At 52.0% G+C, this 27,094-nt stretch overlaps 1 protein-coding gene across 1 annotated transcript in view; it reads left to right on the forward strand.

Annotated features, from left to right (window-relative positions):
* The window catches only part of MAL (mal, T cell differentiation protein (MAL blood group)), a 28,276-nt gene extending 2,172 nt beyond the window's left edge, over positions 1-26,104 (forward strand). The window contains exons 2-4 of the mRNA XM_073339979.2: positions 20,471-20,638; positions 23,346-23,471; positions 24,449-26,104. Coding sequence (XP_073196080.2) covers positions 20,471-20,638; positions 23,346-23,471; positions 24,449-24,523 — 369 coding nt within the window. The 3' untranslated portion in view covers positions 24,524-26,104. The remainder of the gene's footprint in view (positions 1-20,470; positions 20,639-23,345; positions 23,472-24,448) is intronic.
* Positions 26,105-27,094: the final 990 nt, after the last annotated feature.

Raw genomic sequence — 27,094 nt, forward strand, 5'->3', positions numbered from 1 at the left:
TAGCATTTACATTGTGCTGTCTAAACAATGATCGCTCAGGATCGTTGGGTCACGTCAGGCCTGATCCTGCCCAATGCTTAGGCTCAGATCAATTTAGGTTCCTAATTCCCACTGAGACTAATGGGCGTTCTGGGTCTCAATACCTTTGAGCTCTTATTGCCCCCTGTGAGTTACGCAGCCCCCTCTGCTCCCGGTGAGGCCCTGAGGAGTGGGAGGGCTCAGTGTTTTTCCAGCTTGGCTCTACAGGGCAAATGTCTAGGCACGGATGCTGCAGCTTGGAGCCATCTGCAGCATCGGGGCCCTACTATCACCGAGATCGGTAACTGTCGTGGAACAGTCACGCTCAGTCTTTCCCATTTTAAAGACCCACGTCTCGGCCTGTGGCTCTGAGCCACCCTGCAGGAGCCATAGCAGCAGCAACAAAGATCTGTCACAGCAATGCTGCTCTGACCCAGTCCCCCTCCTCTGCCATGTCCATCCTGTGCTTCCACCCACTTCCCTGAGCCTGGTCTGTGCCTCTGGGACATCACCGTCCCCTCGCATGCAGCTGCTTCATCCCCATGGATTTGGGGACTCTGACCCCTTGGGGCATGCGTGCAGACCAGGAGGAAGGCTGGGGCCTCTGGAGTTTCCTTTTCTCCTCCCAAATTCTGAGCCTGTACATGGTGTCACTGTGTAACTAACAAGAAAGCTTAGCTACGGGCCAGGACTCAGAATTTGCCAGCTTGTTGGCTGTAGGGCCCATCCTAGGGGTGGTCTGGGAACGGAGCACACCTTCCCTTCCCATTCCCGCTCCCAGAAAGAATAAGCTGCAGGGAAAAACCGCTCCCCCAGGGCTTGAAATCTGACCCCTGACTAGGCCTGGCCACCCAGGTACCCTGGTCCGCTGCTTGTGGGAGGCCAAATAATCAGATCACTGAACAGCCCAGCGGGTTTATTATGCCCATTTCTCTCCACCATTGAACAAACTGATAAGCCACCTGAGAACAGCCCTGGAGATAATGAAACTAAAGGAACTGCAGGTGGGGCCCAGTGCCCCTGAGATAACAGGACAGCTCCTGCAGCTTGTGGGAAGCGGAAACAATTTCCACCCTGTTGACAGAAGGCTGGGGAGTGTGATAGTGAACAAGGGCTGGGGACGAGGGGACAAGTGGTTGTAGAGCTGGACCGGATGAGTAGGGGCTGAAATCCTTAGCTGGTGTAAATCGGTGTACTTCTAAAGATTTAATTGGACTGGCAGTGATTTACACCCACTGGGGATCTCTGGTCCATGTGTGACGCAGAGCGTGGGATAAAGGACAAGAAAACTGGCAGAGGAAATGCAGTGTGTGCAGCGCCCTGAAAATCTGCTTTTGAAAACACGAGGTTTGTATTCCAAACCTCTCGCTGGGCAAGAAACAGGGTAAATATTCTGTGTTGTTGAAATGCACCTTGCTGCTTTGTACATACTATTTGCTCAAAGCTTTAGCTCAAAAGCAATCTGTTTGGGGAGCGCTCGCTGTTGGAACTAGAACTGGTCAAAATGTTTCAAATTTTGAAATTCTAAAAATAAATGGGGAAACATTTCAGAAAGTGTTCACGAAATACGTCCTCGTTATTTTGAGCAACCCTAAGTCTAATGTTTAGATAGAGAATGGAAAGAAGCCAATGACACCTGGTCATAAGGTGGTGATGCAAAGGTATGTTGATGTGAAACATGAGATGAACGTGAAGAATGAAACCGCTTACAATGGAACTATTAAAAAAAACCAAATAAACAAAAAACCTTGAACAAAAATAGTACGGACTTCTTCAGAGGCAGGCTAAATACTGTCCCAGGCCCTGTGGCTGGTTCATCCATGTAACTGTTGTAGCGAGCATGGGGCTGTCTGTGCCCTGCTAACATGGGAGCAGAGTAGGTGCTGCTCCCCTGAGATCAAGGGGATTACACTGGTGTAAGCTGCAGCAGAAGCGGGCGTGCAAGAGGCAGACAGGCAAAGTGACCAGCACCGCGTACATCTGTACCCCAGCTCGGCCCCCTGGCCCAGACTCTATTCGCTGGCTCCTCCTCATTGCTTGCAGTAGGTCAGCAAACCACAGGTTACGCTGATATCTTTCCCCATCTGTAATCCTCTCCCCAGCTCCTCGGACCATACCTCCTGCTCCTTGCTCCCCTTCCCCAGCCTCCCCGCACCTCCCCTCCCCGGCACAAGTTCCCTTCTGTCAGCGGGGAGAAATGCAATCAAGTCACAAGCCCTGAGGCCAGAGGGGCTCTGGAGGTGGGAGCTGGCTGCTCCAGTCTCCGGGAGTAGGCGCTCCTGTCCCGTGTGGTCTCCATGGTGCCCCCCCACTGCTGTTTGAGGGGTGGGTCAGTGTCCCTCCCCATCCTGCCTGCTCTGCCACCTGTGACAGATTTCTCATTGGTCTCTGTAAAGCCAGGATGTCGCCCATTGCCCCTGACTCCAGGCGGGGGCCGGGGGAGGGATTGCAGCCCCATGTGGTGCCTAGCACTTGTCAGGCCCTGTCCTCTCGCCTCCCAGGCCTGCCTGCTGCTGCTATCCTTGGGGAAAGCCAGTGTCAGAATCCAGGCCCCATAATACAGCTGGACACTGGGTCTCCTTCTCCTTCATATACCCGGCCCCATCTGCCTTTAGCCCCAGAGCCAGAGGGAAGGATTGCCCTCCCTGGGAGGGTGGGGACAGTCCTCTGCCTCCCCAGGGCTATCCTGTCCCTACACCCCTCTGCCCCAAGGGAGAGGTGTCTCGGAGCTAGGCCTCCCAGAGCTAGAGGCCAGGGCTCCAGCTAGGTGCTTCTTACAGTAGATTGAAATGGTTGCCAGGGGCAGCTCCAGCCCTTTGCTCCTCAGCCCCGGAGATTTAACTGTTGTCAGTCCCTTGCCTGTGATGGAATTCGTAACTGATTCCGTCACAGCTGCAGCTGGGAACCCAAATCCCACCCCTGACTTTCCGCATCCTCCTGTCACCAGACACGCAGTCCCTTCCCTGTTAGGCTGATCCTGGACAGAGCTGCTTTTGATCCACTCCACCCTGCTCATCCGCAGCACGCTGGTCAAGTGGATTCACAGTTTCACCCACCTGCCCCCTCCATGGTATTACCACTTCCCTTCCCTTATTGTCGCCACTGCAGATTGTGCAGCCTAATCCTGCCCCGTAACCAGCCCAAACTCGATACTTTCAGTTATGTGTAGCCTTGAGTTTGTTTCCCTGTTTGCTAGAACTCAGTCAGCACAAAGTACAAACGCTGGTGAACACAAACAGCTGCAGAAAGTTGCTGAACCCCTTGTGAACAGAACACGCCAGGTTTTGGAGCTGCAGGAAGGAAAATGATTAAGCCAGTCTCCTGATTTGCAGGGGCCTGACTCCATCTCCTTTTGCATGGGTAACGACCGTGCAAGTGGAAAGGCAATGGAGACTCAGGCCCCCAAAGCTTCAGTAACGCTGACTTGCAAGTTGTAAGTGATTACTGTTCATAGGCCCTATTAGCTGGAAGGTGTTCTCATGCCAACAATCAGATAACTGTAGATATCAATTGTGCTGAAAACTCCTATGGACATATCGCTCCCAGCTGTGTACTTAGGGGGAGTCATGCATTGGTAACAAAATTTGATTAAAGATTAAGAGTTACCCAACACAATGTTAAAACTGAAAATTGCCTTTCTTGGGTTGATATAGCAACCGCTCTTATCAGGGGAAAACATTGACGTTTGAAGCATTTATGCAACTATTATGGCAAAAGGTCCTGAGATAAGAAAACATGATCAGGACATCTGATTTTACCATTTGGGAAATCTGGTATGTATTGTGTTGACAACTAGTTTAATTATGGGTAGGCTTGGCAGAATTCCAGTTTTATTTTTTATCATTTCCACAGATCTCTATTTTTGAAGCATTTGCCCCCCCCCCCCCTGCATTTTATCCATTAAAATTTTCATGGTTGCAGGAAGCTCTGGGGGTCAGACCATTATTTAATGCCTATAGATGTTGACCTTATAAAAGTTAAAGCTTTATAACCATTAAAACACAAATTGGCAACATCCCATGTCCAAGTATACAAAGTAAATATCCCTAAATCAGACTCTGTTCTCAAGCAGCATTTTGCTTACTTTGCCTGTTTGTCGATTTTGATGATTATCGATGGAGATATTTTTTGCCAGTGTGTGTGTAAGAGGAAATTGTTGTTTACTGGCATTTAACAATAAAAATCCAACCCTTCCAAGCCTAATTATAGTCAGATATTCGATGTTGAGAGCTTTCCAGACAGTTGCACAAACTTTAGTAGCAAGGCCACGTAGTATGTCTGTGCTTCAAGCTGGAGAGGTAATTTCCAGCTCGAGGAGACGTACCTGTGCTAGGTCTGACAGAATGCAAGCCACAGTGGTGAGAGCAGCAGCAGGAGCTAGCCGCCCTGAGCATAAACCTGCCATTTTGGTTTCCTGCTGCTTGTGCCGTGGTGTCCGCCCTCTGCTTGCCGTGCACCAGCTTGATCAAAGTTAGCAGGGGCACCTCTAGTCCCCTCCAGCTTGAAGCAGACATGCCCTGAGAGAAACCAGACTGGAATGTGCTGTGGGTTGGGTGTTTTCTCTGCTTTTTAAAATCCCTCTGATGCAACCTGCCAAAGGAGGCTTTGCTCAGACGTCAGAGTAACAGCCGTGTTAGTCTCTATTTGCAAAAAGAAAAGGAGGACTTGTGGCACCTTAGAGACTAACCAATTTATTTGAGCATAAGCTTTCGTGAGCTACAGCTCACTTCATCGGATGCATACCGTGGAAAGTACAGAAGACATTTTTATACACCCAAACCATGAAAAAATGGTTGATTTATCACTACAAAAGGTTTTCTCTCCCCCCACCCCACTCTCCTGTAGCTATTACCAGCAGGAGAGTGGGGTGGGGGGAGAGAAAACCTTTTGTAGTGATAAATCAACCATTTTTTCATGGTTTGGGTATATAAAAATGTCTTCTGTACTTTCCACGGTATGCATCCGATGAAGTGAGCTGTAGCTCACGAAAGCTTATGCTCAAATAAATTGGTTAGTCTCTAGGGTGCCACAAGTCCTCCTTTTCTTTTTGCTCAGATAGTGGCCCCCATCCTGCAAGTGGATCCATTTTGGCAGACCCCTGGGCTCTCATTGCCACAGGCTGTTGTCCTCTGCCAAACTGGTCCTTCCAATGAGCTTTCTGGATCTGGCTGAGGACAGTTTAATTTTATTCTGGTGCTGGCATGAAGTCGGCTGCCCTGAGTTGTTACATCCTGTGTGATCGCGGGAATTGCTGGGTTTTATTATCATCATTTTGGATTACTAAGGGAACACTTCCCCCTTTTTTGTAGCTACAGAAACACAACGAAGCTGTCAGGACACCTCGAATGATGAGAGCTCTCTTAGAGGGAACATTTCCAAAGACAGGTGTGGGGAAATTTAGGTGTATGACTGCTTGATCTGAAAGAGTATCCATCAGGCCCTGTGACACTCCAAGGGCCAGCTTCCTCCGGGTTTGTGTAAATACTGTCACTTTCATCTGCACAAGCCCGTGCCCCTGAACCTGGCTTTGGGCGTTCTGTTTAACTAGCCTGCAGGCTGAGTTCCTGTGATACCCAGAGGGGAGCCATTCCACAGAGAGAGCTTGGAGGTTTCCCCGCCTAGGTGCCACCTCCCCAGCTCCGATCTGTGCAGCCCGTCAGCTATGCAGGAAAAGAAGGTGCAGCTGGAGTGGAGAAGTACCGCAAAGTAGCAGACTCCAAAGGCAGAGAGGATCAGCAAAAACCTCCTGAGCTGTTCTCGCATTCTCCTTCCACCTCCTCGCTGCTGAGGTAGCCAAGTGAAATGTGAGAAGGTTGGGATTTCCTAAGGGAGTTAGGCACCTAACTCCCTTAGGCTCCTTTGGAATCTGCAACCTCCATTCCCGTGATGGTACCACAGATGTGGATTAAGTGAGTTTCACTTTGCTGCCAGCTCCCAGAGGAGAGTTGGGTGGGGCAGGAGGAGCAAATGCCACTGAAAAGAAGGGCTGGAGGCTACAGTGGCTGAGACGAAACAGTAAAAGTCTAGCCTGAGCTCCTGCATAACACAGGCCCTGCGAGGCCTGGCTTGCCCCAGGAGCTTGGGTTTCAGGCAGACGAGGAAGGATGGACCAAGGTTAGGGTGCTAGCCTGGGGCTCAGACCTGGGTTCAATTCCCTGTTCTGCTGCTGACTTGCTGTGTGACCTGAAGCGAGTCACTGAGACTAGGGCTACCCTAGGAGCTGGGGGGTGGGGGGGGGTGATGCCCCTGCCCACCCGCTCCAGCTAGCGCACGTGTACAAGGCAGTGTAGCCTGGGCAGCAGCCGTGGAGGCATGGCTGAGCCGTGCTGAAAACAAACGCAGGAGTCCAAAGCTGGGCCCCGCCTGCCCCTATGGCTGGGAGAGCAGTGACCATGGGGAGCCACAGTGCGTGTTTTGAACTCCGCTCTCTAGCTGTCAGGGGGGTGGGGGGGGAGGAAGAGTTCCTGATGGGGGCAGTGACCGGGAGGGGGGGGGATGCGAAGCTGTTGAGCGTAAGTATAGCCATCAGTGCTGGGTGAAACTCTCCATATGAAACTTTTTTCAGCAAAACAGGTGGCTTCAGTGGCCTTGAGATGTTTCACAGATTTGTACTCAATTTGCCAAATTTGGTTTTGGGGTCTCCCCCCCGAGAAATTGAATAAAATTCCCCCCAAATCACCACGTTTCAACATTTTTTAAAACAAAATGTTTTGGTTTTTTGGTTCAAAACGTCTTTGTTTCAAAAATGCTTTTAACCAAAAACATTAAAATGCTTGAAATGGAACCAAAACAATTTTGGGTTGAGCAACTTATTTATTTTTTACTTTTCAAATCACCAAAATGTTGTTTTCAGTTCAACCCAACTCAACCCCCTCCCACCCCACCCCCAATTGTTTGAGTGGATTTAGTTAGGCCGTGAGCGGGGGAAGGTTTGTGGGAGGAGAGGAGCTGGGAGAGCAGTGGGGAGGAGTGAGAACAGGAGGTATTCGGGGAAGACTGGAAGTGAGAGAAGATGTGGCCAGTGTGACCCAGCCATCAGCCACTCCCACGAAATCGCACCGGGTAAGTGTAGCTGGCAGCACATGGCTGGGCAGCCGGAGCCCAGGCCAGAGGCCACGCTGGGATCCATTTAATAAGGGGGTGAGGCTGGCTCCCCTTGGTCCCTGTGCCAAGCCTAGCACCAAGGCAGGGTCAGTTTTCACATCCCCCTTCACTGTGCTCTGCCCTTGGCCTCTGCACCCTGGATGGAGGGACAGGACAAAGGGACATGTGCTGGGGCACTGACTATGGAGGGAGGGTCGGAGGGTCGGGGCTCAGGGCAATGCCCAATGGACAGGGAGAATTGGGAACTGGATGCAGGGATGTCAGGGGAACTTGACTGTATAGGAGGCAACTTGAAATGAAACCATTTAACCTGGGCATCTCCCACTGTTGGTTCATGGCTCAGTGTGGCTTATCCAGTGCCGGTGAGGCATTAATGGGAAGCGGCAGGAGAGAGGAGCCTCCGAGGGGCTGTGTGCGCAGAGTAACAGCGGTCCCTTTGGTAAGAGCAAATCCTGTTTCCACTAATGAAGTCAATGCTCTGGGCCCAATGGGAAGTGGAGGCGATTTCTCAGCCAGGCTTTGACCCAGTCTGAACCACTCAACTCTGCATCTCTTTCTGAAAGACATCCGCAAGGTCTGGGCCGGGGCGGCTCCCTGGCTGTGTGACCCAGGAGGTCTGGCTCTATGGTCTGGTGGACCCTGCTGGCCTCTCTGAGTCTATCTCTCTGTAGCCCAGACATTGTTCTCAGCCACGGCCTAGGCTCCTGGCTGGCTTTGTACCTCGCGAACACCCACCACTTTGTAACTCTCAGCAGTTAGAGGCAGGAGAGAGGAGGGAAAAGATGCAAACAAGGCAGGCTGGGACTGCGGCTGGGAAACCTGCCCTCACACAGGCTCAGTGTGTCCCTAGGGGGAGGTGAACTGGTTCTGGAGAACAAAGCGCAGCACTCCCAACTCCTTGTCTCTATTTGCAAAAGAAGTCTTGGTTTTACAAGTGTAGTTGCAGAACTGTAAAAACAGTTGTCAAAGAATGGCTACAAAACCCCAAAGGACCCTACTAGTAACAAAAGAGCAACAAAAGAAGTTTGCAACAGAATTGTTAACCCACAACATAGAAGGGACTTTCCCCACTGAAGAGCTAGTTTTGGATTCAGCAATACGAACTGACTGGCTGAAAAAGAAAACATGTGTTTCCAGGATTTAGCCTGCAATCTAAGCAACAGTTCCCTCTTCTGTTCCTTGCTGCATTTTGCTGGTCAGACCGCTAGTGGGACACTGGCAAAGTCTGATGCCTCAGCAGGACCACAGTAGAACTCTCTTCCCCGAGAAAGCAGAGAAGGGAAATCAGATTCCAGAGGATGGGGCTAGAATTTGCTGACCAGTCCTCAGAAGAAGCAGCTGAAGGGCACACAGCTGTCTGGAAACAGGCGCTGCAATGGGCAAAAGCTGGATTCTCTCTGAGGCATTTGAAAACACTGCCCTGGACAATGGCTGTAAAAGTGCTGATGGGAAACGAGTCTGTGGGATTTGTGCTCCTAATTCCCTAAGGGGCTTGGGGAACCCCCCCCCAGCAATAATCACGTATGGCCTGTTCCCACGTACACTACTCTACACACCGTTCAGGTGGGGGCTTTTTACCGAGCTAGTTCTAAACCGTAGTATGGCTGCAGCTCTGTTACTAGACTTACTCCCCTTTCCGTACAGCTATCCGGGGATAAGAACCTTTACACGGGCACAAGTGTGCCCACACCAGGGGCCTGAAATGCTCTAACACACTGGGATAGGTCAAGTGGTACAACTTGTGTGTCGAGCAGGGCTGGGGGGCTGTTCTGTCTTCCCAGCAGAGAAAGTTATGACCCTCCCATAATGAGGGGAGGGGAGATGTTCCCACACGAGCCCCGATTGTGTGCGTGCGTGTGTGTTTGGCTGGAGGGCGTCTGTGCAGTCACCACATCTAGCCGTGGCTCCAGACTGGTGTCCAAGCATCCCTAGCGCTGAGACTAGTTGCTGGAGCTCCCCGGCATGCTCGTGGCTTTGTTGCTGGTTTAGGCAATGGAGACTGTTGTTCTCTGGAGGTCTCAGAAATCATTTGAGATTCACTGTTGTGCTACCTTAGGGCTGGGGAGTTAAAAGGCTGCTGCTGAACCCGGTGCAGCGCTCCGGAGCGGGTGGCTGCCTGAGGTGGTTACGGCGCTGAACCAGGAGCTGGGAGGGCAAGGCTGGCAGGGGACACACCTCATCATCACGCACCGCTGGAGCTGAACCAAATGGCTTTCCTGGGTCAGCTCTGGGGAGCCGGCTCCGCAGCGGGCGCATGTTGGCCCAACGTCACGGCCTTTCCGTCCAGCCCTGGGGCCCGGGGGAGATTCTCTTCCGGGTCCTACCGTGCCCAGGCGGAGGCAGGGGGCTGTGATGCCCCAAGGAAGGCTGCTCTGGTGGCACTTCTAGCTGAGAGCAGACGTGCCGCCCTCTCAGGCCTTTCCTCCCGGGACGTCCAGCCTAAGGCCGCAGGCTCCAGCGGGTCCAGGTCATACAGCCGGCTCTGAAGGCTCGGCTGACCCGAAAGGCCGCACCCTCAGCCAGGGTCCATCAGCGTGGAGGAGCCCCTGCAGCTTCGAGCTATGGGGAAAAACCCAGGCAAAGGCAGCTCCAGCTGTTTGCTGTTGCATTGACTCAGACGGTGGAAGGTGAAGGGAGCCTCTGGGAAGGGAATGTGATACCACATCAGCATAATGGGGCTGCCTCCGGGCGGGGGGGGGCACATTCCTCTGCCCCCCATCTGTTTACTCTCCTAACAGCCTTTCTTTTTGTGATCCCTGCAGCTAGCTCCAGCCAGGTGGCTTTCATGACCTCTCAAATCAGACTCTTTACAACAGGGGTAGTGGGTGAGGCTTGATTTGTGAGGCAGAATTATGCCTGCCCGAGAGAAGAGAAGGGGAAATTACCCAGCCAGCAGCCACTTTTCCATTGCTAATGGCTGTGAATGGTGCTAAGAGATGTTGGAACAGCTTCTCTGAAGTGTATGACAACAGTACCTGAAGCTTTGGGGGAAATAGCAGGGCTCTGGGCTCATTATCCTTTCCCATACTTGACAGATAATTGGAGGGGCTATTCATCAGGCTGTCCTGCTCTTTGTTTTAACAGAGTAAACTAGGTCCTTCTCTCCTGGTGTGTGTGGGCTCATGTTACCTACTTACCATGAAGAAGAATGTCAGAAAACGATACTGGAACAGGTTTTGTTTGTTTTTTTTAACCTCACATTCCACACTGTGCTGGGTTTCAACTGAGCACCTACTGGCTCTTGGGGATCTTCACAGCCCCTCGCTGCCAGTGAGTCACGGATCGTCTGCAGATTCCAGCAACTGACCAAGCAAATTCAGACCCTATTTATGCAACTGTGTTGTGATTGCTGTCTGGCTTGTCGTTAGAATATACACATTTATTAGTAGGTCTAAGCTCATGAAAGAGGCATCCAGCTGGTAATCTCCATGCGTGATATGGAAGAGTAAAAATACTTCTATATAGTGCTTAGTGTGTCTCTTGCATCAATAGGTTTTGAAGAGGTTCACTAAGTTGGGTGAGGACCAGAAAAATGTTTCCTCTGGGGTTTGCAGAAGACCTCATTCAAGTGATCAATCCAGCATGTGTGTTTCTGGACTTGTACAATGCTCCCATCCAGTGTGTTCTCTGAATGTGTCAAACTATTGGGCTTTTTGAGACTAGCCAAAGAAATGTATTCCCTTCCCAGGATAAAGTTGGGATGAAATAAAGGCATCTCGGAACTTCGGGTCTTCCTACAGCATTCAGAGGATTTCTGAATATTGTGCTGGTGCGGGAGAAATATCTTCTCTTCTTTCAAAACGCTCTCAAGCGGTGTCAAATATAAGTGCTGTGATTTGCTAGGGTAAGTTGGTGTCTGAAATTGGAATCGGCCAGACCTCAGGACAAAATGGTAACTTGGGTTATGTCTACACTGCAACAGCTCTAGTGGTGCAGCTTTGGCACGGCTGTGTCGCTGGAGTGTAGACACTTCCGACGTTGATGGAAGGGTTTTTCTGTCAGTGTAGGTAATCCACCTTTCTGAACGGCCGTCGCTAAGTTAAACAGAAGAATTCTTCCATCGATCCTAGCCATGTCTGCAGTGGGGGTTAGGTCGACCTAACTGCATCGCACAGGACACACAACTTTGCGTAGCCCGGGTGCTGTAGCTAGGTTTTAGGTGCAGACCAGGCCTCAGAATGATTCTAGGCTTGCTGAGCCTGGTTTATCGTGTGGAGCTCTAGCTGCTCAAAAGAGCCTCCATTTTCCCTTCTGCGGGACACTCCTTCCTTGCTCTGCCGTTACAGCACCCAGGAGCCCATTGAGCCTCCGCCTCCTCTCCCCTGTGACACAGGGCAGCAGCCGTCGGGCTCCCTGTCAAGATGAGGAGACTGGTAATACAGAGGCTAAAGCCCTGATCCGGCCAGCGCTTCCTACAGCGTGCGCTGCTCACTCCTGTGAGGAATAATGGGTGTGTAACGAGGAGACTGCTCCCAGCAGGTGGCAGGTGAGAGAAGTCTCTTGGGCCTCCATGTCCAGTCAGTGCTTGCATCTTCCTCGGTAGCAGCAGCAATGCCCAACTGTTCCGGGTTGTGTGGCGTCCAGCCAGCCTGGGCTGCCCATCACACAGGCCCCGGCAGCACGGGGAGCTGGGCTGAGCGATCTGAAACACGTCAGGCTCCATGGGCCATTGTCCAGCCCCCAGGGCTCACAATGCGCCCGATCCCATTCAGCATGCGGAGGGCCTGGGGAGGAGTCGGTGAACTAACTCCCACCTTTCCGGGCCAGGCTCAGCCATAGGCTCTCTAGGATTCTGCCAAGGTCCCGGGTCAATGAAGCACTTAAGCACGTCCTCCAAGTTAAGCATGTGCTTAAGTCCCCTTTGACTTAGTTAAGCATGTGCTTAATTGGCTTGCTGAATCGTGGCCTACAGCCTATTGACCCCCTTCCCCTTGCTGTGTTTTCTCCTTCCTGTTCCTCCCACCCTCTTTCCTCTCCCCCCCTGTGCCCGTGGTGTCCAGCTGTGGTCCTGTGCCCCTCCCCCGTGGTGTCCTCATTTTAACTCTTTTGGGCTCCTATATTCCATCTAAATTCATACAGCAGTGTTGTCACCCTTCCCTTTGCCTCCCCGGTTGTGTTTCATCATTTCCGTTCCATGCCCGCCCCTGCAAACACTGCCAGGTACTACGCAACAGCTCCTAGGTACGTGGCACCGCAAGGGAGTGACCATGCCGGCTAGGTCTGTGTGCGCGGCCCATCCCTGCTCAGTGCCCGATGGGGCATCGGGGTGAACTAGTGAGTGTTGCCGGGCTTTGGGCTATTGGAAATAGGGACAGTCTGGGCATTTAGATAATGCTTAGTCCTGCCATGAGTGCAGGGGACTGGACTCGACGACCTCTCAAGGTCCAGGCCTAGGGTTCTATGATTTCAAACTGATTACCACCGATTAAAACTGCTCTTGGACCGACTGGTACCAGGCATAGTACCACAAGCTATCATGAAATTCCGGGCCACCGTGGTCTCGGAGCGCCGCTGTGGGACGTGATAGCTGCCTGCCTGTGGGGCACCCATGTCTGTGTCACCTGGAAGGGCTGTGGAAAGAGCCTCCAAGGAGACCCCTCCCTGCAATGCCTGGCTCTGCGTGGCCAAGGGTGGCTGGACGCAGTGGGTCATCAGCAAACCACTAAAGCAGCAGAACCTGGAGTTGGTGTGGGATTCTGCTGGGGCCCCAGGACGCTGAGCCAGGGCATTAGCTGGGACTGATTGTCTGTCAGATGAGGTTGGAGCGACCCTTAATATGAGGGATAAAACATGCTCTGTGACTGGCAAACACGACAGCTTGCTGGAACGATGCCCTGGGGTGTGTAGGGGAGCGGTGGGAGAGGGTGTAATAATCCTCTCATGGGTGGGAAGGGTCACACCTGGCCAGGTAACAGGTGTAGCAAACACGGACAGCCTGGAGAGCATTATGAAGCGCTCTGGGGGGACGCTGGCAAGGCACAAGGTATGCTGTTGGGGAAGCACAAAAAACGGGAGCTTTGACGGTCCAGCTAGCTAAGGGTGCATTTACAGTGGAGCTGGGAGGTGATTCCCAGCTTCAGGAGATGGACCTGGGTTAGCTCTGACCACGCCAGCCTGCTACCCGTAGCAGCCTGGATAGCCCTTTCCACCTCATGGGCTGCCGCGGCTACGCTCTGTATTTAGCATGCTAGCTCGATCGGAGATTGTCTCCTTCAGCTGGGGATCGCACCCCGCTCCAGTGGAGATGAGCCCTACCTTCGCCGCAGACCCTCTGGCTCTCAATTCGGGGCGTTTTCTCCCTGTGCGGGAGAGGAATGGAAAGTAAATGAGAAACCAAGAAACCGCCAACCTGTCAAATCGGGTCCAAGACCAGTGCCCGCACACTCCCCGGCGGCGGGTGATGAAGGCGCATGGAATGCGGCGGGCACATGCGGCGTTCTGGAGAGAATGAAGGAGAGGCCCTTGCGTGCTGCTGTGTCGCCGTGCGGTTGCTGACCGGGTCGATGGAGAGCGTCCAGAGACACTGATGGCATCGGAGCAAGACAGAGATGGTGTCTTACCGCAGACCACAAGGGCCTGCTAATTATCTGGCCAACCGGCATCTCTGGACTGGTCTCGTACTGCCCAGGACCAGGTTGGAGATGCCAGAGGGATCAGCCGGGCTGGAGGGCCATCCTGCCCAACCGGCACTCGCTGTGCTGCCCGGAAATGGATGAGCCCCAGTTCTCACCCCAGAGCAGCCTGCTCATGACAAACGATCAAGCCTTTGGCAGGGGAGCAGCTGAGGACCCAAGTCGCTGGGCTGGCCAACGAGTAAGGGTTTGGACGGTGCGTTCGGCTGGCTGCTGTTTGTCAGGCACGAAGAAGGGTCTCGTTCAAATGGGGGAGCAGCATGCCACCCCAGTGACTCTGCTGGCTGGCTCGGGGGGTGGGGGGCACATCCACAGGCACCCTAAAGGGGCTGGGCTCCTCCCAGCTGGGAAGGCCCCTGTCTCAGGCAGTAACCCTGAGAGGAAGGTCAGGGTGGGAACGGTGGCGGATTAATGATTTTGCCGCCTCTAGACCCAGAAATAATTGCTGCCCCACCCCCCCGCTTCTCCCCACTCCCTGCCAGGGCTTGGGCGGGAAACAGCTTCCGGAAGGGGGGGACGCGGCGCGCTCAGGGACCGGGGCGGGGATTTGGAGAAGGGGACCAATAGGGGCGGGGAAGGGGTGGAGTTGGGGTGGGACCGGAGGCAGAGGGCACAAACCGGCACCGGGGGGAAGCAGCTATTATAAATTTGTCGGCCTAGGCGATATTCCCACCCAGCGGCGTAGCGTGTCTCTCAGCTGGAGCCGAAGAAAACCAGCATTTCTGAGTCCAATCCTCCCTCGGCAGCAGGGGTTTCTTCTGCCTCCAGGGGCCGTTCCCGGGCACATGGTTCATTTACTTATTCCCACCCTGCTAGAGATAAGACGTCTGTCTATCTGGTCTGCCCTTCGCGGTGGTTTACAATCCCGTGGGGCTCAGGGAGAGTGCTGGGATTCGGTGCCGTAATGGGACTTCCTTGGGAGGCAGCCTTACTGAGGGGAAGGCACCATCAGGTTGTGAAAAATGGCACCGGGAGGGAGACTCTGGTCGTGATTGGCAAGGACCTAATGGCCGAGAACGCAGGGGCTGGCTGAAATCCAGGCTCCAGGAAGGGAGAGCGGCTGTATAAAATCAAGAGGTAGTTGGCTGGCAGCGTTGCGTGGGGAGCGAAATGCGTTTTAGCACTCCAGTCTGTGCTCAGCTGCCAGTGCAGCCTAACGAATAATGATGTGTGTTCGCAGAGGGCTTTTCTGCATTAAGATTCAAGTCCTAACCCGTCAAGGTTTAAGGCCTCATCGGACTGGGCGCTGCGCGTGCAGCACTGGGAACGGGCGTTCCGGTGGGTCAGTGAATGGACGGGGGGTTTCTCGTTGAAGGGGCCATGGGTACAGGTCAGTAGCCCTAGGAAGATTGTCAAAGCAGTCTGCGTAGGCAAGTCTTCGCTCCTTCCATCAAGGCAGAGGGTGATCTCTGCACCCTGTTGATTTCAGTTGCGGGTGAAGAGGGCACAAGCCAGCCTGCATTTGGCTCTGTGTCTGGCTGGGTCAGAGAAGCGGGTGAGGATTAGAAGTGAGGAGGAAAGACCCACCCGAAGGACGGGAGTGGCTCCAGACACAGGGTTCTTTGTGCATGCATTTAAACAGGGAGGGGACGTCAGTGCAGCGTAACCCCAGAGCCCTGGAGGACATGCAGGTAAACCGACAAGTTGTTCCTGGCAGCATGCGGTGCATTGGGGGATAGCCATCAGAGGCCTGCCAAGCTTACGTGGATAATCAGTGTGTGTGCATGAACATCAGCCTACACTGACTCAATATGCAACGACCTTACTGTGACGGGAGCCCCGGGGTGCAGCCTGGAACTGGGGTGCCACTGAGCCCTCTGTTCCTCCGACTGGGGCTCCCTCTCCCAGTCTGATGCTGTGACAAGCGGCAAACCTCTCCAGCTTCTGCACTTACACAAACATCCACCAGCAGGGACACACCCAGCTGACTTCCATAAATGCTTCTCCCAGCCACTCATGAACCAACAATGGAGAGGCTCCGGCCAATTCCCCCCAGCTCCCCAGCCTAGGACCCCAGAGCTGTACAGTTCTGCCCTGCTCAGAAGCCCGACCACTGTAAATTTATTACCCAGGCCACCCCTCCCTCCGTGTGGAGAGGGTATTTAGCCTTTGTAATCTGAGCTCAGCATTCCCAAGCACTTCAACCAAAACACACTGATTTAGGGAAAATATAAAACAGGTTTATTAACGACAGACAGACAGGTTTTAAATGATTATAAGTGGTTGGCATAAAAGGACAGCGATGGCTACCAAAGAACATAGAAATAAGCACGCAGTCTAAATCTTAAACCTTATTACACGAGGCAGTATTTAGATCGGGGTCTCAAACATGCAACCCGCAGGGTTCTTCCCTGCTAACCGCCAAGCTCCCCACGGCCCCCCCGACCCCTCCCCAGCGCTCCGCGTCCCCAGCCTAACTCCAGGCCAGGGGTAGGCAAACTAGGGCCCCGGGCTGGATCCGGCCCGCGGATTTACCAACCCCATGGTGCTGATGGCCCCACGCTGCCCCCGTGGCCCCGGCGGGAGGGGGAGCAGAGAACTCCGTGAGCTGTTCTTGCCTGCGGGTACCTCCCCCGCAGCTCCCATTGGCTGGGAACGGGGAACCGCGGCCAACGGGAGCTTCGGGGGAGGTACCCACAGGCAAGAACAACTCACGGAGTTCCCTGCTCCCCCTCCCCCCGAGGCTGCAGGGACAGGGTGCCCACCACTTAGGGTGCCTACCCTGGTCCCGGTGCGTGCTCCTGCCACCCCGGAGCTGCTCAAGGTAAGCAGTGCCGGGCTGGAACCCAAACCCCTCCTGCACCCCGCACCCCAACTCCCTGCCCTGAGCCCCCTGCCTGCACCCCAACCCTCTGCACACCCCACACTCCCTCCTGCCCTGAGTCCCCTGCCTGCACCCCAACCCTCTGCACACCCCACACTCCCTCCTGCCCTGAGTCCCCTGCCACACCCCGCACTCCCTCCTGCACCCCCAACCTCCTGCCCTGAGCCCCCTGACGCACCCCAACCCCCTGCTACACCCCGCACTCCCTGCCCTGAGCCCCCTGCTGGATCCCGCACTTCCTCCTGCACCCCAACTCCCTGCCCTGAGTCCCCTGCCTGCACCCCAACCCTCTGCATACCCCACACTCCCTCCTGCCCTGAGTCCCCTGCCACACCCCGCACTCCCTCCTGCACCCCCAACCTCCTGCCCTGAGCCCCCTGCCTGCACCCCAACCTCCTGCCCTGAGCCCCCTGACGCACCCCAACCCCCTGCTACACCCTGCACTCCCTGCCCTGAGCCCCCTGCTGGACCCCGCACTTCCTCCTGTACCCCAACTCCCTGCCCTGAGCCCCCTGCCTGCACCCCAACCTCCTGCCCTGAGCCCCCTGACGCACCCCAACCCCCTGCTACACCCTGCACTCCCTGCCCTGAGCCCCCTGCTGGACCCCGCACTTCCTCCTGTACCCCAACTCCCTGCCCTGAGCCCCCTGCCTGCACCCCCAACCTCCTGCCCTGAGCCCCCTGATGCACCCCAACCCCCTGCTACACCCTGCACTCCCTGCCCTGAGCCCCCTGCTGGACCCCTCACTTCCTCCTGCACCCCAACTCCCTGCCGTGAGCCCCCTGCCTGCACCCCAACCCTCTGCACATCCCACACTCCCTCCTGCCCTGAGTCCCCTGCCACACCCCGCACTCCCTCCTGCACCCCCAACCCCCTGCTACACCCCGCACTCCCTGCCCTGAGTCCCCTGCCACACCCCACACTCCCTCCTGCACCCCAACTCCCTGCCCTGAGCCCCCTGCCTGCACCCCAACCCTCTGCACACCCCACACTCCCTCCTGCACCCCAACCCCCTGCCCTGAGTCCCCTGCCACACCCCGCACTCCCTCCTGCACCCCCAACCTCGTGCCCTGAGCCCCCTGACGCACCCCAACCCCCTGCTACACCCCGCACTCCCTGCCCTGAGCCCCCTGCTGGACCCCGCACTTCCTCCTGCACCCCCAACTCCCTGCCGTGAGCCCCCTGCTGCACCCCATGGGCAGGGGTGGGAGTGGAGTGGGGGGCGGGGGCACTGTGCCCAGTGTAGGTGGGGGAGGAGAAAGGTGAAGACCTGATGCTACTGTCCCTTGTTTTACACCCTCAGCCCATGTGCCTGGCAGACACTAGGCAGGCATGTCCTGGCGGGCTTTGCTGAGTCATAGTGAACGGTCAGTCCCCATGTCGCAGTGACTGAGCAGTTACCATTGTGTGATGCTCGCATGGTTGAGTCACACAGTTGATTAATGGGCGGTCAACACCCCCCTGAGCAGGGATCCTTTGTGTGTCACTAGCAAACTTACAGCATATTTCACTAACAACCATACAGCACAATTTCATAACTTTATAGACTCTCTAATAATATACATATGTGGACAGACTAGCGGGTTTCAGCAGATCATGACCTTTCATATGATGCCTTACGTGGCATGCTTTGTATGAAATATCATGACAATATTTGGGGGCGACAGGATGTCATTCTGAGGTGCGGTGTGTCACACTTACTCCACTTTCAAAGTGGATTGAAGAATACGTATTAACTAGCTAGTTAGTATGTGTTAAGAATTGTACGGTGTGTGTGTGAAGGCCATGTTGGATATGTCTATGCTGCAGTTAGACACCTGCAGCTGGCCCATGCCCGCTGACGGGCTCAGGCTATGGGCCTGTTCAGCTGCAGTGTAGCATGCAGTGTTGTTGTAGCCATATCGGTCCCAGACAAGCTCTCTCACCAACAGAAGTTGGTCCAATAAAAGGTCTGATCTCCCCCACCTTGTTTCTCCAATTACAGTATAGACAGCCAGGCTCAGCTTGGAGCCTGGGACCCTCCCCCATCATGGGGTCCCAGAACTCAGGCTTCAGCCTGAATATCTACACCACAATTAAACAGCCCCTTGGCCCAAGCCCTGCGTGCCTGAGTCAGCTGGCATGGGCCAGCCACGAGTGTCTAATTGCGGTGTAGGCACACCCTTTAGTGCACACAAATTAAAGTTAGTACACAGTAAATCCTTGTGTAGACAAACCCTTCTGAGCTGTATTAGCAGGAGTGCTGTAAGCAAGACCCAAGAAGAAATTCTTCCGCTCTACTCCGCACTGATTAGGCCTCAACTGGAGTACTGTGTCCGGTTCTGGGCGCCACATTTCAGGAAATATGTGGACAAACTGGAGACAGTCCAGAGAAGAGCAACAAAAATGATTAAAGATCTAGAAAACATGACCTATGAGGGAACACTGAAACAATTGAGTTTGTTTAGTCTGAAGAAGACCAAGAGGGAACATGATAACAGTTTTCAAGTACATAAAAGGAGGAGGGAGAAAAGTTGTTCTCTTTAATCTCTGAGGACAGGACAAGACGCAATGGGCTTAAATTGCAGCGAGGGTGGTTTAGGTTGGACATTCGGAAAAACTTCCTGTCCGGGTGGTTTAGCACTGGAATAAATTGCCCAGGGAGGTTGTGGAATCTCCATCATTGGAGATTTTTAAGAGCAGGTTGGATAAGACACCTGTCAGGAATGGTCTAGATAATACTTAGCCCTGCCATGAGTGCTGGGGACTGGACTAGATGACCTCTCGAGGTCCAGCCCTATGATTCTATAGGAGCCACATTGTTAAAGCAGGAGAGCCAGAAGCCAGTGGAAAGCTATGTGTCTATGGCTGTGCACAGCTAGCCAGAAAACCAGTACCAATATCACAGGAAGAGTCAAAAACTTTTTGTTTGTTTACTTATTTACATTTCAACAAATGCAATGCTGAGCTCAGTTGCTGGTCAACAACACCCCCCCTCCCCCCCCGATGCAGACACAATTTTTCATTGGAATTTATTCTGTTAATGGAAAATCTAATTTTCAACAACAAATGTCATTAAAAATGGAAAATTAAGAAAACTTTGGCCAGAGGTAGCAGTTGGGTTGTGGAAAATTTCTCTATTATGTCTGAGCGTTGGACTCCATGGAGAAACACTTCCCTTCATAAGTGTTTCGTTTTGGGGCTATTAAATATAGGCAGGCCTCAGACTTATGACGTTCGACTTAAGTTGAACAGCACTTATGACGCGTCTAGATTGACACCCTGAATCGACTTGAGACTATAGGTTTTGACAGGTTTCAGAGTAACAGCCGTGTTAGTCTGTATTCGCAAAAAGAAAAGGAGGACTTGTGGCACCTTAGAGACTAACCAATTTATTAGAGCATAAGCTTTTGTGCAGCTCACGAAAGCTTATGTTCTAATAAATTGGTTAGTCTCTAAGGTGCCACAAGTACTCCTTTTCTTATAGGTTTTGAGTTTCCCACGCTCGTCTCATAATGGAGTAGTTGTGGTTCCGAGTTACAACGTTCCGACTTACGACACAATTGTAAGGAACCAATTGTGTCATAAGTCTGAGGACTGCCTGTATTCATGTATAAGATGGCAACTCCCCCCCACCCCCCCGCATGACAATAAATTGCAGAACTAGATGATTGCTGCCTTGTGAATTGCCTGAGAAGAAGTGAAATCTAGGTGTAGAACTGCTTTATTTTATTAAGACAGGGTTTGTTAAATTAATATCCTTATTTGCCTTCTTTCCCCAAGAAACTATCTTGATGTACAGCTTTCAGGTTGAGACCAATGGACTTATCGTGTCTTTTGAGCTCATAACATGACACATGATGATGAAACCTGAATTATTCTGTTCTCTCTCCCTTTTGCTTATTCTTGTAGGTCTTTGGAGGCCTTGTCTGGATTCTGGTGGCCTCAACCAGGGTAGCTTATCACTTACTGCAAGGCTGGGTTATGTTTGTTTCCGTGTTCTGCTTCACATTGTCAACTCTTCTCATGTGCCTCTATTTCTGCGGCGCTCATGGTGGAAAATCTTCCTGGATTGCAGTGGTAAGCTGATCCTGCCTTTGTATAGCTCCCTGTCACACACAGTCTGAGCACTCTGGCCCTGATCCAGCCAACACTTGGGCATGTACTTGAATCAATGGGACTATTCACCGGTGTCAAGTGAAGTTAAGCATGTGTGCTGGCAGACTCTGGGTTTATATGCCTCTCACTGTGCCCTTGCAGGATTATCAAAGGCTGCTATCAGCCCTGAATCCAGAATAAGCAGCCTCCGTTGCTGCTGGCTCAGGAAGCCCAGCAGTTGTCCATGTTGCACCCTGTTCCGATGAGCAATGAGCAATGCTGTGTTTTGCATCTCACCCTATCCCCAGGAAGGGACTGTCGTCCACACCCCTCCTGATGTACCTCCCTTCCCTCTTCTCCTCCAAAGCCCTTTCTTTCTGGGGAGCCTTCTGCCCCCTCTGAGTTGTCAGCCATTGATAAGCTACAGCGCCAAATGCAGGGAAAGGATGTTCTTGTGGACTGGATGTTGGCACGGGACTTGGAAGATCAGAACTACAGCTGGTTGGGAGTTTTCTGTCACAGGAAATAGTTTCTGCAAAATTAAAATTTTCCACAAGATAATTTTGAATTTGCTGAAATTTTTCAATTTTCTGCCAGGAAAATCAAAACAAAATATTTTGCTTTGGGTCGATTCACCGCTAAATTGCATTTCCCAATGGGGACACCCTTGCCCTGTGGGAACTGTAATTCAAACTGCTCATGTCCCCATTTGTTTAAGGGCTGGTCTCCCTGGCCGGACTACACCTCCCCTGGTGCAACACAGGGTTCTCCTCTGACTGAGCCACATGGCACACCATGTGAGATACATGATTTCAGGTGCATCACGGAAGATGAAGCATGGCCGGGGAGCTCACCCCATAGGGGAGAATGGAGGCCTGAGATGCCCAAACTACAGCTCCCATGAGGCAATGCAGTTTAATGTTGAACTGACTTGAAGTGAAATGTTTACAGGTTAGTTCAACAAACTGAAATGCAAATTTTTGCTGTTTCCAAAATGAAATGTTTTGAAAAGTTATTCTGGGGAAAATTTTCAATATTTCATCTTTGTCCCAGTTCAGCGGGGGTCAGGGGAGAGGGGGAGTTAAAAATCAGAACTTCCCATGGGATGGCAATTCCGATTATTGCTCTGCTCTGACCTGAGTTCTATTCCTGCGTCTGTGACAGACTCCCTGAATGACCTCAAGCAAATCTCTTTGCCTCAGTCTCCCCGTCTGTTTAAACAGGGAAACTACTTCCCTCTCTCTCGGGTGCTGTGAGGGGCTCAGACACAACGGTTGAGGAGTGCCCTAGAAAATCGAATAATTCCAAGTTTCCCTCCCTCCCCACTGGAACATTCCTCCAGTGGCTTGGGAGGCGGGATGAAGAGGTCCCCAATGATGGCTAGCTGAGCAGGATGGAGCCAGTCTCCTCAGGAGTCCTTGGTGGAAGAGGACAAGATGGCTCCTGGGCTCTGGGGAGTATCGTGCACCAGAGGGCTTCTTACGGCACCTCGAGAGCAGAGCAGCAGGCCCTGCCCCTCCTGCTGTCGCCCCGTATTGACGGGCCATGCCCTCCGGGGGCCCTGGCACAGGGAGAGGCATATTAGCCAGGCCCTTGTACCAGTCAAGACCATGCCGGGTGGGGATGTAACTGCTCTGCTCCTGCTTGGGGTCACTAGGCCTTCACCCCCATCCTCTCCTCCTTTCTAACAAGGCCAGGCCCTGCAGCTCAGCCTTGCTCATTACGTACAGGAACTCGCTCCCTAACCCAAGGCTACACTTTCCCTTCCAGTCAAGTCTCCCCTCCACAGGGCTAGATTGTCTCTGTTTCTTCCCCCACCCAGGATGCCCTCCTCAGCTTAGGACTCCAGCTGTGGGACTGGGCAGCAAGGATGGCTGGCCCGATAAGCTTCCCTGCAAGGCAGGGGTGGGTAGAGAAGGGCGGGGAGTTTGGAGAGCCCTGGGTGCGTACAGGGTATGGGTGAAGTAACTTACACTCTGCCCACTAGCACTCACGCGCGGGAGGAATCGGACGCTGAGTTACGGCTGGTTTCCAGGCTAGACGTGCCACTCCAGGAGCACATGCGCCCAGGGCAGGCAGCATGGCTACCAGGGCAGGGACTAGGTACTGCTGGGATTGCTGGTTTTGTTGCTTGTTGTCTCAGCGCAAGGGCACGGTGTGCGGCAACTGGGAGTTCAGCTCCCTTGCAATGAGGCCTGCTCCGAGTGGTCTTCCACACAGGCGCAACGTGAGGGAGAACAGCCTCCATATACCACAGCCCTGTGGAAAATTGGGGATTTTGCCTTGAGTCGGCTCTCTTATTTATTGTTTGTGTTACTGTTGCACCTAGGTGTCCCAGTCACAGGCCAGGCCCAGATGCAAAGACCAGATCCTCAGAAGTATCCAGGCACCTAATTCCCTTTGGGAGTGGCCCATTGGAAATTAGGCACCTAAGTATCTTTGAGGATCTGGGCCACAATGCTGCTCCTCCCTGCCAAAATGTATTCACCAAAATGCCAGACTTGGACACAATCCCATTTGCACAAACCACTTTGGCCTGAGTCTTAAGTTAAATGAACTAGTTGTGTTTGGCCCACAGTGCTTTTGTCGCTCTGCCGGGAAAGTGTGTGTGTGTGTTTTTTAGATTACCTTCTGTCTCTGACTTGAATAGTAGTCTTGGAAGCGATGGTTAATTATTATTGTTTTCTAGGATGCTTTCTATCATTCAATGGCTGCTCTGTTTTACCTGAGTGCTGCTGTTTTACAAGCCTTTGCCACCATCCTAGCCCATGACGCTGGCGTATTGAAAACTTACCAGGAAGACATTGCAGCAGTGGTAAGTGTCAAATAGCTTTCACGGTGGAGGGGCGAACAAAATGTACCAGGAGTGAAAGCTGAATGGCCTGAATGGAGACCACCTAAGACCCAGCACTTCCATGAGGGGGAGGGGGATAACCCTTCTCTCCCTCACTATGAGAATGAGCAGTGTTTGTTGGTTAATCATCCCCATCTATCAGACTCCAAAAGACACTGGGATCCAGGCCATTCATGTCCAGTACAGTAGCCCACCCTTTCCTAACATGCCCGCTGGTTTTAACATCTTTCTAGTATAGTATTACTGAGTGCTATGCTCTGTGGCCAAGTGACTACCATCCCTAAGCCCAGCCGGGGCTTCGTCCCTGCTGATCACAGGAGACGCCAGTGAAGATCTTTACTCGTGGCAGCTTCTCTTTTACCTGCAAGACTCTGGGGAATATGGTGGTCATCTTAACTGAGGGCCAACTGTGGCTTCAGCCCCATTGAAAGAAATGGCAGATGGCAGCCGTTTGAGAAAGGGTAAAAGTGTGTGAGATGCCACCAGAGATTGAGACCCCGCCTATTGTGAGACATGCACAAATAATATTGTGAGGATCAGGGAAACCGACTAAAAAGCACCTAAGTGACTCAAGGACTTAAGCCCCGTTTTCAAAAGTGACTTCTGCACTTCACAGCCTAAGTGACTTTCAGTGACACTTAGGATTCTCAAAAAGAAAAGGAGGACTTGTGGCACCTTAGAGACTAACAAATTTATTTGAGCATAAGCTTTCGTGAGCTACAGCTCACTTCATCGGATGCATTTAGGATTCTAAATCATGTAGGTGACTTTGAAAATCTTACCATTAGCAAGTCTGGAACAGAGTTATTGCTTTTGGGCTCCAAGTACTGTACTGGTTAATATGAGTACTGCTGAATGGGCAAATATAAATATCTGGTCAGCAAGCAATACCCTTTAGCAATTAACTGTACCTGACTCCAGCTTTCTTTCCATTGTAGGTATTTGCATTTTTAGCCACCTTAATGTACGTGATTCATAAAGGGTTCTCTCTGCTGAGATGGAAATCATCATAAAACCTCCAGAACTTCCCCTAAGGAATCCATCTTGAGCATTCTTCTCAGTTATGATACAAACATACGTCATTAAATGGTTGCTCATTTTACACCGGTATACTTTGATGTACAGACTACTATACACTGCTTTGTACTTGGTACCATGACAACGAAGAAAAAACATCAGCCTGGAGATATCTATTTTTCAGCAAAATGGTTTCTTTTTGGTGTCTTCTAAGTCAGACACAGTTTTGTTGTAGGGAACTGGGAACCTGCTTTACTTCTCTCTGTTTTGTCCTATCTCCCGGGACTGGGCCAGCTGTTGGAATGAATCCAGGGCATCTCCCAATCCCCTGTCAGTGAAGGGAGCCTCAGGCTTTGGTGGAACTTTGGTCTCAACGGTTTTGCCTCCTGAGGACTGGTATGCTTTAGTCTAACTAAAGTCTTTGGGCTTAATATCGGGGTATCTGGGTGAAAATTAATTGGCCTGGAAAATTCAGGGAGGTCAGACTAGATGATCTAATCTCTGGTGGCCTCAAATTCTATGAAACTTTCAAAGGAAAGCCTCCCAGCTGAGTAACTTGATTCATTCCTGGGGTCTACAAATGAAACCATCATTCTCCATTGGCCCATCTCTTTGCCTTCCTCTCTCTTTCAGGTGACTTCCTTGGGGATTGTTTAATTTTACATAAACTACATGGAGAGTAGCTCAAATGGGCCCCGATCCTGCATTTAGCTCCATGCAGAGCTCTGCTGACTTCATGGGGGCTCTGCAAAGCTGCAGGGATCTGCTTGTCGGGTCAGGGCCATATTCTGTAGCAGCTGTCAAAGAAAGTAGATAGTGTCTGTTGGCTCTTTAGGCAAGACAGCCAGAAAAACAAGTGACATGTTCTGTCATTTTCTCAACACTGCGAGCGAGAGTGGAGAAGAAGCAGATACATGAACTGGTAAAATTCACCATGTTGAACAGAATAATTTAAACTGCGTCAGCATTTTTAAGGTCACAAATATGGGTACGGGCTGCTCTGACACACTGATGCCAACAGGCCAATTGCCACTGACTTCAATGGAAGCAGGAGCAGGGTCTAACTACTCAGAACCCTGACACCGTGAAAGGTACATGCCACATTTTCACACTTAGCTGCCTAATGTTAGACACCTGAAGCTGTATTTGGGCGCTTAATTTTAGGCACCTGACTTTGAATATTTTAACCAAAATATTTTCTCTTCTGGATCCAGACAGCAGCAGGCCCAGTACAAAATCTCCTAGCACATAGAAACACAGCTCTGGGCTTTATTCATCGTTAGGCTTTTCCTTAACATCTAGCGTGACAGAACAGTATTTCAGGCAGTGACTGTCAACGTTCTCTTCACCTTGCGATGAGAAACCGGAACAACTAGTCTGCTTTCCTGGGGGGATATGTGAATTTTTGCAAACTTTAAGGATATTCTTGAATTAAGAGAGCAAATTATACATCTCAAGAATTACTGTTGTCTTAGTCAGATGAGGGAAGATTATTTAGATGGTGTGCTGTGTAGTCTGTAAACTAACTTTAAAATATTGATCAGCGCAATAGGGATAATAAACTATTCTCAAACAAATTGTTTGGTTTGTTCATTAGGAAGAATCCAAAAAGAAAATCTTTTGAAATATACAAATACTGCATAGCGAATAAAAAAAAATCTTTGCCATGGATTTTCCAAAATGGTTTGTCCCTGTCTTCTTTTCATAGCCCCTGCAGAGATTTTAATGCGATTACAGCAGGGTGGATAAGATTAACTCTTAACATTGCTCAAAGATACATTTTCAGTAAATGTGCAGCCCCTAGGGAAAGTTTCCAGAGGTGACTCAGACTCTCGAAAGCCACTTGGCTAGCCAGGGTGTGTCTGCACAGCCCGTGGCAGTGAGTCTCAGAGCCCAGGTCAGAGTAGCAGCCATGTTAGTCTGTATTCGCAAAAAGAAAAGGAGTACTTGTGGCACCTTAGAGACTAACCAATTTAGCATCCGATGAAGTGGGCTGTAGCCCGGGAAAGCTTATGCTCAGGTAAAAGTGTGAGTCTCTAAGGTGCCACAAGTCCTCCTGTTCTTGTTTTAGAGCACAGCTCGTCACAGGTGGGCTTGCACTAACCCTAACATGCTAAAAATAGCTGTTTGGGCACCGTGGCCTGGCTGGAGCTCGGGCGCTGAACTTGCCTCCCTCCCTCCCTCAGCTGTTGAGCCGGAGCGCCGCCCTGAATGGCGACGCAGCTGTTTTTAGCCAGGTAGTGCAAGCGGCATGAGCCCAAGTCTGTCCACCAGAGCTCTGAGTAAGTCTAACAAAGTCAATGGGATTTAGGCTCCTAAGGATGAGATTCACAAGGGGGATTTAGGTGCCTTTTAGATACTCTGCTGCCCAGGGGAGTTCACAAGCCTGAGTTAGGCACCAGGGCTCACTGTACAATGCATGACAGAGAGTCAGGTGCCTGAAAAGGGATTCACAGAAGCCTGCCAAGCTAGCCACTAGGAAATGCAGAGGAGAGGGGTGGGGTGTCAAAGAAAGTTAGGCCCTAACTCCAGGTGGGGGGAGACACCTCCCCCGTCACACATTTGGG

This window comes from Lepidochelys kempii, chromosome 3, assembly GCF_965140285.1.
Source record: "Lepidochelys kempii isolate rLepKem1 chromosome 3, rLepKem1.hap1, whole genome shotgun sequence".
NCBI lineage: Eukaryota > Metazoa > Chordata > Testudines > Cheloniidae > Lepidochelys > Lepidochelys kempii.